Consider the following 13,680-nt stretch of genomic DNA (forward strand, 5'->3'; position numbering starts at 1 on the left):
ATGAATAAACCAACTAACCATGAATGAATGAATAAACCAACTAACCATGAATGAATGAATAAATAAACCAACCAACCATGAATGAATTAACCAACTAACCATGAATGAATGAATGAATAAACCAACCAACCATGAATGAATGAATAAACCAACTAACCATGAATGAATGAATAAATAAACTAACTAACCATGAATGAATGAATGAATGAATGAATGAATGAATGAATGAAGGAAGGAAGGAAGGAAGGAAGGAAGGAAGGAAGGAATCAACCACCAACCAACCATGAATGAATGAATGAATAAACCAACTAACCATGAATGAATGAATGAATGAATGAATCAACCACCAACCAACCATGAATGAATGAATAAATAAGCCAACTAACCATGAATGAAGGAAGGAAGGAATCAACCACCAACCATGAATGAATCAATGAATCAACCAACTAACCATGAATGAATGAAGGAAGGAAGGAAGGAATGAATCAACCACCAACTACCAACCAACCAACCTTGAATGAATGAATAAACTAACTAACAATGAATGAATGAACCAACCAACCAACCAACCATATTGTTAGGGGAAAAATGGCCCTTCAGTTTTCCTGTACCCTCCCCACTGCTCTTCCCTCTAGTGTTGTGTCTTTTGGGCTTGTCTTGTTGTTACCGAGCTCCCCCCCACCCACCCCACCCCAAGAAGGGAGAAGGGATGTGAAGAGAGTGGAAAACGGAATCGAAAGACAATTTACCCATCCATGGCTTCCTCGATCTTCTTCTTACGCAGCTCGATCAGCTCTGGGGTCTCCATGCCGGCGGGCACCGAAGAGAAGCCCCCTGGTGTGATTAGGCCGCTGGAGGAGGAAGAGGAGAAACTGAGTCAGAACCGGGACGAAATTAACTGGGATCAGCCAAGAGGCTAGAAAAACGGGTCGAAAATGGCCTGGAAAATAGCCTGAAAACGGGTCGAAGAACGATCTGAAAAATAGCGTGAAAACGCCCCCCCCCTCCCAAAAAAGCCTGAAAACGTCTAAAAAAATGGCCTGAAAAACAGTCTAAAGCGGGTCGAAAAATGATCTGAAAACGGCCCGAAAAACAGCCTGAAAATGGGTTGAAAAATGGTCTGAAAAATAGCCTGAAAACGGGTTGAAAAATGGCATGAAAAATGGTCTGAAACCAGCCCCCAAAACAGCCTGAAAACTGCTCAAAAAACGGCATGAAAAACAGCCTGAAGACGGGTTGAAAAATGGCCTGAAAACGGCCCAAAACAGCCTAAAAATGGCCCAGAAAATGGCCTGTAAACAGAATGAAAAATGCCCCCAAAACGGCCTTAAAATGGCCTGAAAATTGACCTATAAACAGCCTGAAAACGGCTTGAAAAACGGCATGTGCCTGCCGGCCAGCTGGTCTTCGGATTTCTGGTGCTCTGGCACACACGCAAACCAGCTGGCATACGTATGCCAGAAACCCGAAGACCAGCTGGCCAACACCCCAGCGCATAGACATGCATGCACATTCTGGTTTGGGCCCTTGGTGCCAAAAAGGTTCTCCATCCCTGGTATAAGGTTTCCTGCCTTGAGCAGGGGGTTAGAGGAGAAGACCTCCAGGGCCCCTTGCAAAATGGCTATTCTGAAGCTCAACTGACCAGCAATTCAGTGAAAAGGGTGGGGGGGGGGAGGCCGCCAGTTCTTGTCCAGCTCCTCGATGAGTGGCTAATCCCACTCCCAACATTTTCTTCCTAGGGACTGTCCTGATTTTGAGCTTCCCATGGAGATTGGAATGCTTTTGTCATCACATCTCCCACTATTTGGAAATCCCCCCCCCCCCACACATACCCAAGTACAGACAGAGCCTGACCTATCCGCAGGGGTGATGAAGCCTGTCTCATCCGGCTTCTCTTCGTCGCTGTCCTCGTCTTCCTCCTCCTCCGAGGATTCTTCATCAGACGGCTCCAGTTCCCCCCAAGGGGTGCGGTCTATCTCTTCTTCTTCGGTCTTAGCCTAAGGGAGGGCGGGAGGAAGAACGATAGGCAGGAGGGAGGGAGAGAAGGAAGGGAAGGAGGAGGGAGGGTTGGTTGGGCAGATAAATGGATGGAGGGAAGGAGGAAGGAGCAGAAGGGAAGGAGGAGGGTTGATTGGATGGATAAATGGAGGGAGGGATGGAGAGAAGGAAGGAACAGAAGGGAAGGAGGAGGGAGGGTTGGTTGGTTGGACAGATAAATGGATGGATGGATGGATGGATGGATGGATGGATGGAGGAAGGGAGGGAGGGAGGGAGCAGAAGGGAAGGGGGACACAGGGTTGGTTGGTTGGATGGATAAATGGATGGAGGGAGGGAGAGAAAGAGGAGGGAGGGTTGGTTGGATGGATAAATGGATGGATGGATGAATGGGATGGATGGATGGAGGGAGGGAGGGAGGGAGGGAGGGAGAAAGGAAACATGGCTACCAATCCCTTAACAGCTACAAGCAGTCATTTTGTATAATTTAAAAAAAGTGCAACGCAGAAGGCTTGAGCTGCGACTGTGAAACTCTTTAAGAGCAGCTTCCAATGGAAAAGCAAAGCTTCTCCATCTTAAATTTATCGAAGGAAAAAAAGGAATTGGGCAGATTTCTCTATAGCACCTGATTTGTTTCTACCTTTGTTCAAGGGATATATTGATCCTTCCTTCGCCGCCTTGCTTGCTTCCTGTTTACAGGCAAAACAGGAGCATCCAAACCTTGGCAACGCTCAAGACCTGGAGACTTCAACTCCCAGAATTCCCCAGCCAGTTGAGGTCCACAGGTCTTGAAAAGCTGCTAAGGTTGGACACACCCCTGTGTAAAAGAAGACTGGACAGATATATTCTTGACTTGTAACATTCTGCAAACTACCAACAAGGTGATGGGAAAGATGGCTGGGGAATTCTGGGAATTGAAGTCCGTCCATCTTGCAACTGCCAAGGTGGGGAAATATTGCTGTAAAGACATACCTGGAATTCACCAGCATTCGTCCCAAAGACATCTCCGTACAGGGGCTTCCCTGTCTCGTCCACAGGAGGCTTACCCCAGCCCCCGGCGTGGTATCCAAACGAGCACCCCTATAGGAAAAATAAGGGATAGTGTCAGTGCTTTGGCAGCTGCTAAAATTACCTGTGTGGCCTGCCCGTTGAACTGGAAGTTGATTCAGAGAGTGAGGAGGGTTGGGGAGGAACCTGGGCCGGTCCTGGAGTCTGGGGAAGGCTCTGAGGGCGGCTCTGTGTCGGAGGCAGAGAGGGGGCCAGGGCCGTCTGACAGCTATCAGCTGCCTTCAGAGTCGGACATCAGTGAGGCAGAGGAACAGCTGGAGTCCGTTCCCAGTGTGCGCATGCACAGAGTGGCCAGACGAAGGGAACGGCTATGGAACAAGGGGCGACTTGGGAGTAAGGCCACAGGTAGACGATGAATGACCCCTCCCAGAGGAAATAAAAGAGGAGTGAAAGGAGAGTGGAGTTTGCAGGAGACCATTAGTTCGCTTAATCGGTTCGTGACTCTCCGAGAATCCTGGCCAAGTTCTGCAGATCTCGGCCTGGCAGCTCTCCAAGCCAGATAAGGTCTGTGACCATAAATCCTCCCTCGAAAGTCTTTGCTGGATGTGAATGAGCAGAATTCACAGTCAATTAATAAAAGGGTTTTTTGTTGGGACAAGGAGTTGGCTTCATGCTCTTGGGAAGCCTCGGTCAGAACACCTCCATTTCCCAGAATTCCCCTTCCCCTGCTTTGCCTCTGAACAGGGGTCGACGTGGGAATAAGGCCACAGGTGGACGATGAATGGCCCCTCCCAGAGGAAATAAAAGGGGAGCGACAGGGGAGTGGAGTTTGCAGGAGACCATTCGTTCATTCCTGCATTCTTGCCAAGTATTGCGGCGTCTGAAAGATATCGGCCTGGCCACTCTCCAAGCCTGATCAAGGTGGGTAATTGTGAACTCTCTTGAAAGACTATGGGAGAGGAAAGACTTTGCTGGAGAGGAATTCACTGTGAATTAAATAAAAAAGGGTTTATCGGGATGAGGACTCGGCTTCGTGCTGCTGGGGAAGCCTAGGCCAGAAAAATACTCTGCTATACAGAAGTTGCAAAGTTTCCTAATGATGTCTGATTCTCTGAAGATGGGATCCAGCACGAATCCGAAAACTTGGAATGTTTCAGGACCAGGGACAAAACCTCTGGTCCTTGAAACATCATCCTGAGAGAGATATATTTGCCTTTGATTCGTGATTCTTACTTTAATTTTTCTTTCTGACAATTCTTTGTACGATTCAGCAAGCCGGTGGGGGTCTGGCAGCTGACCATTGAGCTAACAGACTCCCAAAACTTTTCTTGGGTTTGCAGATTGCAAGGCGGGCTGCGACCCTCCACGGTCGGCAAAGAGCCCTCTGAGCATGCTAGAAGGCCGACTCACCTCTGGGATGGGAGAATTCAAACCCGGGATTTTCAGGTTGGGGTAGGAAGGCGGCGGGCCGTAGCGCTGCATGGCGATCAGCCACGGAGGGGGAACTTTGTGGGCGTTCTTGGAGACACAAGAAGAAGAAGGAAAGAAAGACAATTAGTGACGGAAGCCTTCGCACTCGCCTCCTCGCCTGACTTTTGTGCAACCATCCCATCCTAAATATCTATGGAGCTCCTCAGTCATCCAGGTCCTGGTTTTTTTTTTCTTTGAAGAGGTTTCGCTTCCCATGCAAGAAGCCTCATCAGGTCTGACTGGATGGTGGGGAAGGGAAGGATTGATCCTCCTTGCAGACAGCTGGTCATTTGCATCCTATTTAGAGGGTCGTTGAGGCCACTTGGAGGTTTATTTGTGTCTTCTTTAAAGACCTTTCGCTTCTCCTCCAAGAAGCTTCTTCTGCTCTGGATGGTGGGGAAGGGAAAGATTGATCCTCCTTGCAGGCAGCTGGTCATTTGCATCATTTTTAGAGGGTCGTTGAGGCCACTTGAAGGTTTATCTCTGTCCTCAGGTTCACCTGAGTGGTGCAAATTCCAGCCTTCTTGGAAGGGCTAAAAGGACTGCGTTGTAGGCAGGAGATTGGTGGAGAAACAAAACAGCCACTTCACAAACGCATGGCACAACATAGGAGAACAAACCCAACAGGATAAGATTCCGCAGACCATCTTTTGAAGACAGCAAAGTCCACATTCTGGAAAGAGAGGACCGCTGGTTTGAGAGAGGGGTCGAAGAGGCCATCGATGCCCAAATGGAACAGCCCTCTCTCAACAGAAGGGGAGGGATATGACACCGTCTATCTGTTGTCTACAACACAGTCCTTTCAGCAGTTCCAAGAAAGCTCCACACACCCTTTGGATAAAATAACCCTCCTTTGGCAGGTTGGCTTTTGGGGGGGAAAAAAAAAAGAAAGAAGCATCTGATGAGATTCTCCCTTGCTCCATCTCCCAAGGCTCAGCTCGGAGGCCACCGCTGTTCTCGTAGGTGTTAGCAATAGCTTATATCCCGCTTCACAGTGCTTCACAGCCCTCTCTAAGCGATTTACATAATCAGCATATTTGTTCCCAACAATCTGGGTCCTCATTTTATCAACCTCGGAAGGACAGAAGGCTGAATCAACCTTGAGCCTGGTGGGACTCGAACTGCCAAATTGCAGGCAGCCGGCAATCAGTGGGTATTAGCAGTCTCCCGACGACTTACCGGCCCGACGGGCATCCCTAGGGCGATGCGTAGCTCGTCCGAAAGATCTCCGGGCTTCTTCTCCTTCAGGCGCGTCTCAAACTCTTTGCCCTGGGGGAGGAAGAGGAGGAAAGGGGGAAGGACTTGTCAAGGGAGATGCCCCACTAGCCTCACTCACTCCTGACTGGTTGGGGGAGAGGGTTGGCTTCGTTACCTCGTAGTACAAATCGCCGTGAATGGTCAGTTTTGGCTTCGTCTGCCACTTGAAGAAGGCGTCGTGCAGTTTCTGGTAATCGATGTCGATTTTGCCCATCTTCGGCCGGACTTTCTCCCGCATTTTGGATTTCATGGTTTTTTGTTCTTCCTGGAGAGAAAAACAAGGGCAAAATTAGCAAATGGAAAACGGTCGAGCGGGCCGAATCAGGACCACAGAATAAGTTCCAGTTAAACTGATTGATTGCTAATGCCTGTGCCCAAGGGTCTAGTCAACTATAGGTAGTCCTCGGACCTACGACCACAATCAAGCCCAACATTTCTGTTGTTAAACGAGGCATTCGTTAAGTTAGTTTTACTCTTTTTTATGACCTTTCTGGACGCACTTGTTCAGGGAATCACTGCAGTTTGTTAAGTGAGTTTTGCCCCGTTTTGACGACCTTTCTTGCCGCAGCTGTTCAGTGAATCACTGTGGTGGATAAGTCAGTCCCTCGGTTGTTAAGTGAAACTGGCTTCCCCATTGACTTGCCAGAAGGTCGCAAAAGGTAATTTTGCATGAATTCTGGGACACAGCAACGGTCGTAAGTATGAACCAGTTGCCAAGCACCTGAGTTCTGATTGCATCATTGTGGGGATGCTGCAAAGGTTGTCACTGTGAAATAAATGGTCCTCAGTCCCTTTTTTCAGTGCTGCTGTAACTTTGAATAGTCGCTAAATGAACTGGTGTAAATTGAGGATTATCTCTAACGGTCAGCACTAAATTGATGTTAGATAAAAGGGTTAACAGAATTCAAGAGAGGATGGACTGTTTGTGGGACTGTAATGATTCTACGTTGATTCCTCTCTTGACTTCTCCCCAGGCTCTCTGCCTGTCCTTCAACAGAAAGTCACATTTTTATTATCTCTCTCTCTCTCTCTCTCTCTCATCTATCTATCATCTCTCTATCTCTATTATCATCCATCTATCTATCTATCTATCTATCTATCTATCTATCTATCTATCTATCCATCCATCTACCTATCTACCTACCTACCTACCTACCTATTATCTATCTATCTATCTATCTATCTATCTATCTATCTATCTATCTATCTATCTATCTATCTATAAATCTACCTACCTACCTACCTACCTACCTACCTACCTACCTACCTACCTATCATCTTTCTCTCTCTCTCTCTCTCTCTCTCTCTCTATCTCTATCTATCTATCTATCTATCTATCTATCTATCTATCTATCTATCTATCTATCTATCTATCTATCTATCTATCTATCTATCTATATATATATATATATATATTTTTAAAGTCACAACCCCTGGTATGCCCAAATATGGGAGGAAGGTCACACTTCCACTCTCTGTCTTTGGCTCGTCACAAGAGACCATCCAGACAGAAACCCAATATTTTTTTTACTGTTGCCTTTTTATTATATTTGTTATATTTATGCTGATAAATAAATAAAGGGAGACTAGTATAGATCTATTTCAAGCTATTTAGCTCTCATCAGCTAGCCACACCCTTACTGGGAATCGAACCTGTGCTCTATTGCCTCTAAGGCAGATGTGTCAACCATTGAGCTACAGGGCTCGACTCCTTATCAGCGAGGCCAGGGTGAAAGGTATATATTTAAAGTCACAACCCCTGGTATGCCCAAATATGGGAGGAAGGTCACACTTCCACTCTCTGTCTTCGGCTCGTCACAAGAGACCATCCAGACAGAAACCCAATATTTTTTTTACTGTTGCCTTTTTATTATATTTGTTATATTTATGCTGATAAATAAATAAAGGGAGACTAGTATAGATCTATTTCAAGCTATTTAGCTCTCATCAGCTAGCCACACCCTTACTGGGAATCGAACCTGTGCTCTATTGCCTCTAAGGCAGATGTGTCAACCATTGAGCTACAGGGCTCGACTCCTTATCAGCGAGGCCAGGGTGAAAGGTATATATTTAAAGTCACAACCCCTGGTATGCCCAAATATGGGAGGAAGGTCACACTTCCACTCTCTGTCTTCGGCTCGTCACAAGAGACCATCCAGACAGAAACCCAATATTTTTTTTACTGTTGCCTTTTTGTTATATTTGTTATATTTATGCTGATAAATAAATAAAGGGAGACTAGTATAGATCTATTTCAAGCTATTGACACATCTGCCTTAGAGGCAATAGAGCACAGGTCAGATTCCCAGTAAGGGTGTGGCTAGCTGATGAGAGCTAAATAGCTTGAAATAGATCTATACTAGTCTCCCTTTATTTATTTATCAGCATAAATATAACAAATATAACAAAAAGGCAACAGTAAAAAAAAATATTGGGTTTCTGTCTGGATGGTCTCTTGTGACGAGCCGAAGACAGAGAGTGGAAGTGTGACCTTCCTCCCATATTTGGGCATACCAGGGGTTGTGACTTTAAATATATACCTTTCACCCTGGCCTCGCTGATAAGGAGTCGAGCCCTGTAGCTCAATGGTTGACACATCTGCCTTAGAGGCAATAGAGCACAGGTTCGATTCCCAGTAAGGGTGTGGCTAGCTGATGAGAGCTAAATAGCTTGAAATAGATCTAATAGAACAGTAAAAAAAAATATTGGGTTTCTGTCTGACACATCTGCCTTAGAGGCAATAGAGCACAGGTCAGATTCCCAGTAAGGGTGTGGCTAGCTGATGAGAGCTAAATAGCTTGAAATAGATCTAATAGAACAGTAAAAAAAAATATTGGGTTTCTGTCTGGATGGTCTCTTGTGACGAGCCGAAGACAGAGAGTGGAAGTGTGACCTTCCTCCCATATTTGGGCATACCAGGGGTTGTGACTTTAAATATATACCTTTCACCCTGGCCTCGCTGATAAGGAGTCGAGCCCTGTAGCTCAATGGTTGACACATCTGCCTTAGAGGCAATAGAGCACAGGTTCGATTCCCAGTAAGGGTGTGGCTAGCTGATGAGAGCTAAATAGCTTGAAATAGATCTAATAGAACAGTAAAAAAAAATATTGGGTTTCTGTCTGACACATCTGCCTTAGAGGCAATAGAGCACAGGTCAGATTCCCAGTAAGGGTGTGGCTAGCTGATGAGAGCTAAATAGCTTGAAATAGATCTAATAGAACAGTAAAAAAATATATTGGGTTTCTGTCTGACACATCTGCCTTAGAGGCAATAGAGCACAGGTCAGATTCCCAGTAAGGGTGTGGCTAGCTGATGAGAGCTAAATAGCTTGAAATAGATCTATACTAGTCTCCCTTTATTTATTTATCAGCATAAATATAACAAATATAACAAAAAGGCAACAGTAAAAAAAATATTGGGTTTCTGTCTGGATGGTCTCTTGTGACGAGCCGAAGACAGAGAGTGGAAGTGTGACCTTCCTCCCATATTTGGGCATACCAGGGGTTGTGACTTTAAATATATACCTTTCACCCTGGCCTCGCTGATAAGGAGTCGAGCCCTGTAGCTCAATGGTTGACACATCTGCCTTAGAGGCAATAGAGCACAGGTTCGATTCCCAGTAAGGGTGTGGCTAGCTGATGAGAGCTAAATAGCTTGAAATAGATCTAATAGAACAGTAAAAAAAAATATTGGGTTTCTGTCTGACACATCTGCCTTAGAGGCAATAGAGCACAGGTCAGATTCCCAGTAAGGGTGTGGCTAGCTGATGAGAGCTAAATAGCTTGAAATAGATCTAATAGAACAGTAAAAAAAAATATTGGGTTTCTGTCTGGATGGTCTCTTGTGACGAGCCGAAGACAGAGAGTGGAAGTGTGACCTTCCTCCCATATTTGGGCATACCAGGGGTTGTGACTTTAAATATATACCTTTCACCCTGGCCTCGCTGATAAGGAGTCGAGCCCTGTAGCTCAATGGTTGACACATCTGCCTTAGAGGCAATAGAGCACAGGTCAGATTCCCAGTAAGGGTGTGGCTAGCTGATGAGAGCTAAATAGCTTGAAATAGATCTAATAGAACAGTAAAAAAAAATATTGGGTTTCTGTCTGACACATCTGCCTTAGAGGCAATAGAGCACAGGTCAGATTCCCAGTAAGGGTGTGGCTAGCTGATGAGAGCTAAATAGCTTGAAATAGATCTATACTAGTCTCCCTTTATTTATTTATCAGCATAAATATAACAAATATAACAAAAAGGCAACAGTAAAAAAAATATTGGGTTTCTGTCTGGATGGTCTCTTGTGACGAGCCGAAGACAGAGTGGAAGTGTGACCTTCCTCCCATATTTGGGCATACCAGGGGTTGTGACTTTAAATATATACCTTTCACCGTGGCCTCGCTGATAAGGAGTTGAGCCCTGTAGCTCAATGGTTGACACATCTGCCTTAGAGGCAATAGAGCACAGGTTCGATTCCCAGTAAGGGTGTGGCTAGCTGATGAGAGCTAAATAGCTTGAAATAGATCTATACTAGTCTCCCTTTATTTATTTATCAGCATAAATATAACATATATATATATATAAAAGTCATACCACTCAGGCATCACAAAATGTCCAGAACCGTAAAGCCTGGAAACATGAAATTTGGCACGTTATGTTCCTCTTGGCTTCTAGGTGCTTGCTAAGAAAGGATTTTTCAAAATGACCATCAGATCATTACTATTTCTTATACATTAATTAACATGCTCTGACGCTAAGGAGTTCTACTCCCCCTCCCCACCTGAAAAGAGCTCTGTTCCAACTGCCAATTGCCTCACATTCCGTTACCTCAGTCCAAACTACCAGACGTTCCACTCCTTTACTCAGGAGCGGCCTTACAGTACTAAATGTCGGTACCTCACCAACATGTCTATGCCTTCCATCTATGGGATTGTTTCCGGACTCAAGGTGGCGGGAGCGATATCCCCTTTTGTGTTTCAATCACTGACCACTATTGAACCAACGGATTGAACCAGATTTCTCCTGCATTGCCCGATCGCATGGTTTCGTTGTGTCCAGCTAGTTGGATAATAAAGCCTGTAGAGATTCTCTGTCATCCAGGCCATGGCTGTCCCAAAGGTGCTTTTTTTCAAAAGGTAACTGGACTTTCTTTGTTCTTACTTGAAGACATTTTACTTTTCACACGAGAAGCTTCTTCAGTTCATGAGATGAGAACGGATGAGAAGTGAAAACGTCTTCAAGGAAAACCAAAGTCCAGTTGCCAAAATTGAAAAAGCACCTTCGGGATATCGGATCGTTCATACGAAATCATCATGATATGGGTGAAGGAATAATTGAATCGAAGGAACATGTTATTCTCCATTATCCCCTCCGCGCAGCTTTTCGCCAATAATTACTACTTCCATTTCTTGTCTAAATAACCTGGTTGTTCTGATTTGTTTAATCTCAGGAAGTTATTATCGGATCACGCTTGATCTTATTTCCTTGATCGACAGCCAAGTACTGTTGTATAATCTGTACACTACGCTCTAGTGTTCTCTCTCAACCTTTTCAGATATTCTAGCATACCTGCATTTTTCCTTTTCATCTTAATTAATTGTGGTGCTTGCTGGTTTAGGACCGAATAAAGATTGGATTTGAAGTTTTTCCAGTGCTGTCATGAACTCTGAGTGGTCATTAAAACAAATGGTAAAAGGGGGGGGGGGGGTTAACTCTAAATTGTCATTGGTTTGTACACAGTTAGTCCTCAACTTACAACCCTTCATTTAGGGACCGATCCAAGTGATAAGAGCACTTATGACCGTTTCTCACACTTACGACCGTTGCAGCATCCCCAGTGTCAGGCGATCAAAATTCAGATGCTTGGCCACCGGTTCGTGTTTAATGACGGTCGCTGTGTCACGCGATCCCCTTTTGCGACCTTCTGACAAGGAAGCCAGGTTCACTTAACAACCATGGGACTAACTTATCGACTGCACTGATTCACTTCACAGCCGCGGCAAGAAAGGTGGTAAAACGGGGCAGATCTCACTTCACAAATGTTTCGCTTAGCAATGTACGTTTTGGGCTCAACGGGTGGCCGTAGCTTGAGGACTAAAATGTCCTGCCAATCCTGTGGATACTTTTATTTCCTTATTTAATTTGCTGATATGATTTTAGCATTCCCACCCTCTGAGCCTCCCTTTCATGCAAACGTTAAGGCTGCAGTCATGGAACAACTGTGTCTGTGTGTCTGTGTGTGTGTATGTGTATGTAGCGTGTGTGTGTGCGTGCACACACACACACAACAAAGCTTCCTTCCACACCTTTTCCTGCAGGGCTTCTCGCATCTCTTGGATCCCGGTGCGCTTAATGAATTCCGGCAGCTCAAACGGCGGCTTCTCGATGCCTCTCTTCCCCTGGAGATATTTGCGCTTGAAACACCAGTGGCGGGGCACGGGGACCGAGTTGCGGGTGGCCTTCAAGTGGACTAGCAGCTTGGGGTCCTGCGCCGTCACATCGTGCATCTCCACCACATCGGGGCGGGCCACCAGCTGCAGGGAACCAGAAAGCCAAAAACAAATAAATAAATAAAGTTCTTTCTTTTTTTTCTGTTCCTCCTCATCCTCATCAGCCACCTCCAGACCTGGGGGTCTGTTGACTCTCCATCTGAGGGCTGACGGGCAGGCCAGGCTCCAGCTCTGTCTCTCTCTCTCTCAAATAAAGAAACAATACAATAACATCAATACTAGGAGCCAGTATTCATTAAATGTTCTTCTCCTAATTTCACCTATAACATAGTAAGTAAGTATAAGTATAGTAAGTATACTCTTTATTGTCATTGTACTTAAATACAACGAAATTGGTTTTAACCTCACTGGTGCAAAATTATAACAGAAACGAAAAAAGAAAGGAAAAGAAAAGAAAAACGAGTATGTGCACGGAGTGATTGTAGTTCAGTGGTGGGATTCAAATAATTTAACAACCAGTTCTCTGCCTTAATGACCAGCCAGGTAGGCGGGGCTCAGTGGTCATGTAACCGTGTGGGCGTGGCCAACTCAACATCACTCACATCGAAGGGTGCTTCATCTTAGCTGTTAAAATGTAATAAGGGTTAACCGGAGAGGCAGTTTCTGTAAGCAGGGCAATAAAGATGAGGCTAGAAACAACACCAGAATGCTTCCTTCTTGCCTTCCTTACAGGATTAGCCCTGTAAAGTGGAAAAAAATAAAAGGAGATTTCTTTCAACAACCGGTTCTCCGAACTGCTTAGAAAGTTAACAACCGGTTCTCCCGAATAGGTGCGAAGCGGCTGAATCCCACCACTGTTGTGGTTGTATTTAAAAGTCTCACATCCCAAAGATAGAAACTATCTTTAAACCTGTTTATTCGGCTGGCTATACTTTGATGCCTTCTGCCCGATGGTCGAAGTGCGAAGAGACACAGACCAGGGCGTGAAATATAAAATATCAAATGGAAATAACCTTGTGTTTGTAAAAAAAGAAACTACAGTATTTCTCTAGTCTTCAATCCCAGGACTTCTCCAGGCCCGGGTAGAAAAATCACAACCTCAGGAGACCTTAAAAACCAACTTTGCAGCCCAGGGAGAACAATATCTCTTATCCTAGAAAAGGTTAAAAGAAAGAAGGAAGGAAGGAAGACGGACGGGGGGAGAAAGGAGGAGGAGGAGAAAGAAGAAGCAGGAGGAGGAAGGAAGAAAAGGACAGGAGGGGGAGGAGGAAAAGGAGGTGGTGGAGGAGGAGAGCATTAAATATATAGCAATAGCAGTTAGACTTATATACTGCTTCATAGGGCTTTCAGCCCTCTCTAAGCGGTTTACAAAGTCAGCATATTGCCCCCCACAGTCTGGGTCCTCATTTCACCCACCTCGGAAGGATGGAAGGCTGAGTCAACCTTGAGCCGGTGAGATTTGAACTGCTGAACTACAGATAACAGTCAGCTGAAGTGGCCTGCAGTA

General features: G+C 45.3%; 1 protein-coding gene across 1 annotated transcript in view; it reads right to left on the reverse strand.

Moving 5' to 3' along the window:
* SF3B2 (splicing factor 3b subunit 2) overlaps window positions 1-13,680 on the reverse strand; it is a 34,939-nt gene that overhangs the window by 3,633 nt on the left and 17,626 nt on the right. Inside the window, exons 12-18 of the mRNA XM_032234172.1 lie at window positions 12,030-12,257; window positions 5,846-5,995; window positions 5,653-5,742; window positions 4,414-4,521; window positions 2,968-3,075; window positions 1,855-1,997; window positions 750-851 (exon numbers count right to left, since the gene is read on the reverse strand). Coding sequence (XP_032090063.1) covers window positions 750-851; window positions 1,855-1,997; window positions 2,968-3,075; window positions 4,414-4,521; window positions 5,653-5,742; window positions 5,846-5,995; window positions 12,030-12,257 — 929 coding nt within the window. The remainder of the gene's footprint in view (window positions 1-749; window positions 852-1,854; window positions 1,998-2,967; window positions 3,076-4,413; window positions 4,522-5,652; window positions 5,743-5,845; window positions 5,996-12,029; window positions 12,258-13,680) is intronic.

This window comes from Thamnophis elegans, chromosome 17 (assembly GCF_009769535.1).
Source record: "Thamnophis elegans isolate rThaEle1 chromosome 17, rThaEle1.pri, whole genome shotgun sequence".
Classification (NCBI taxonomy): Eukaryota; Metazoa; Chordata; class Lepidosauria; order Squamata; family Colubridae; genus Thamnophis; species Thamnophis elegans.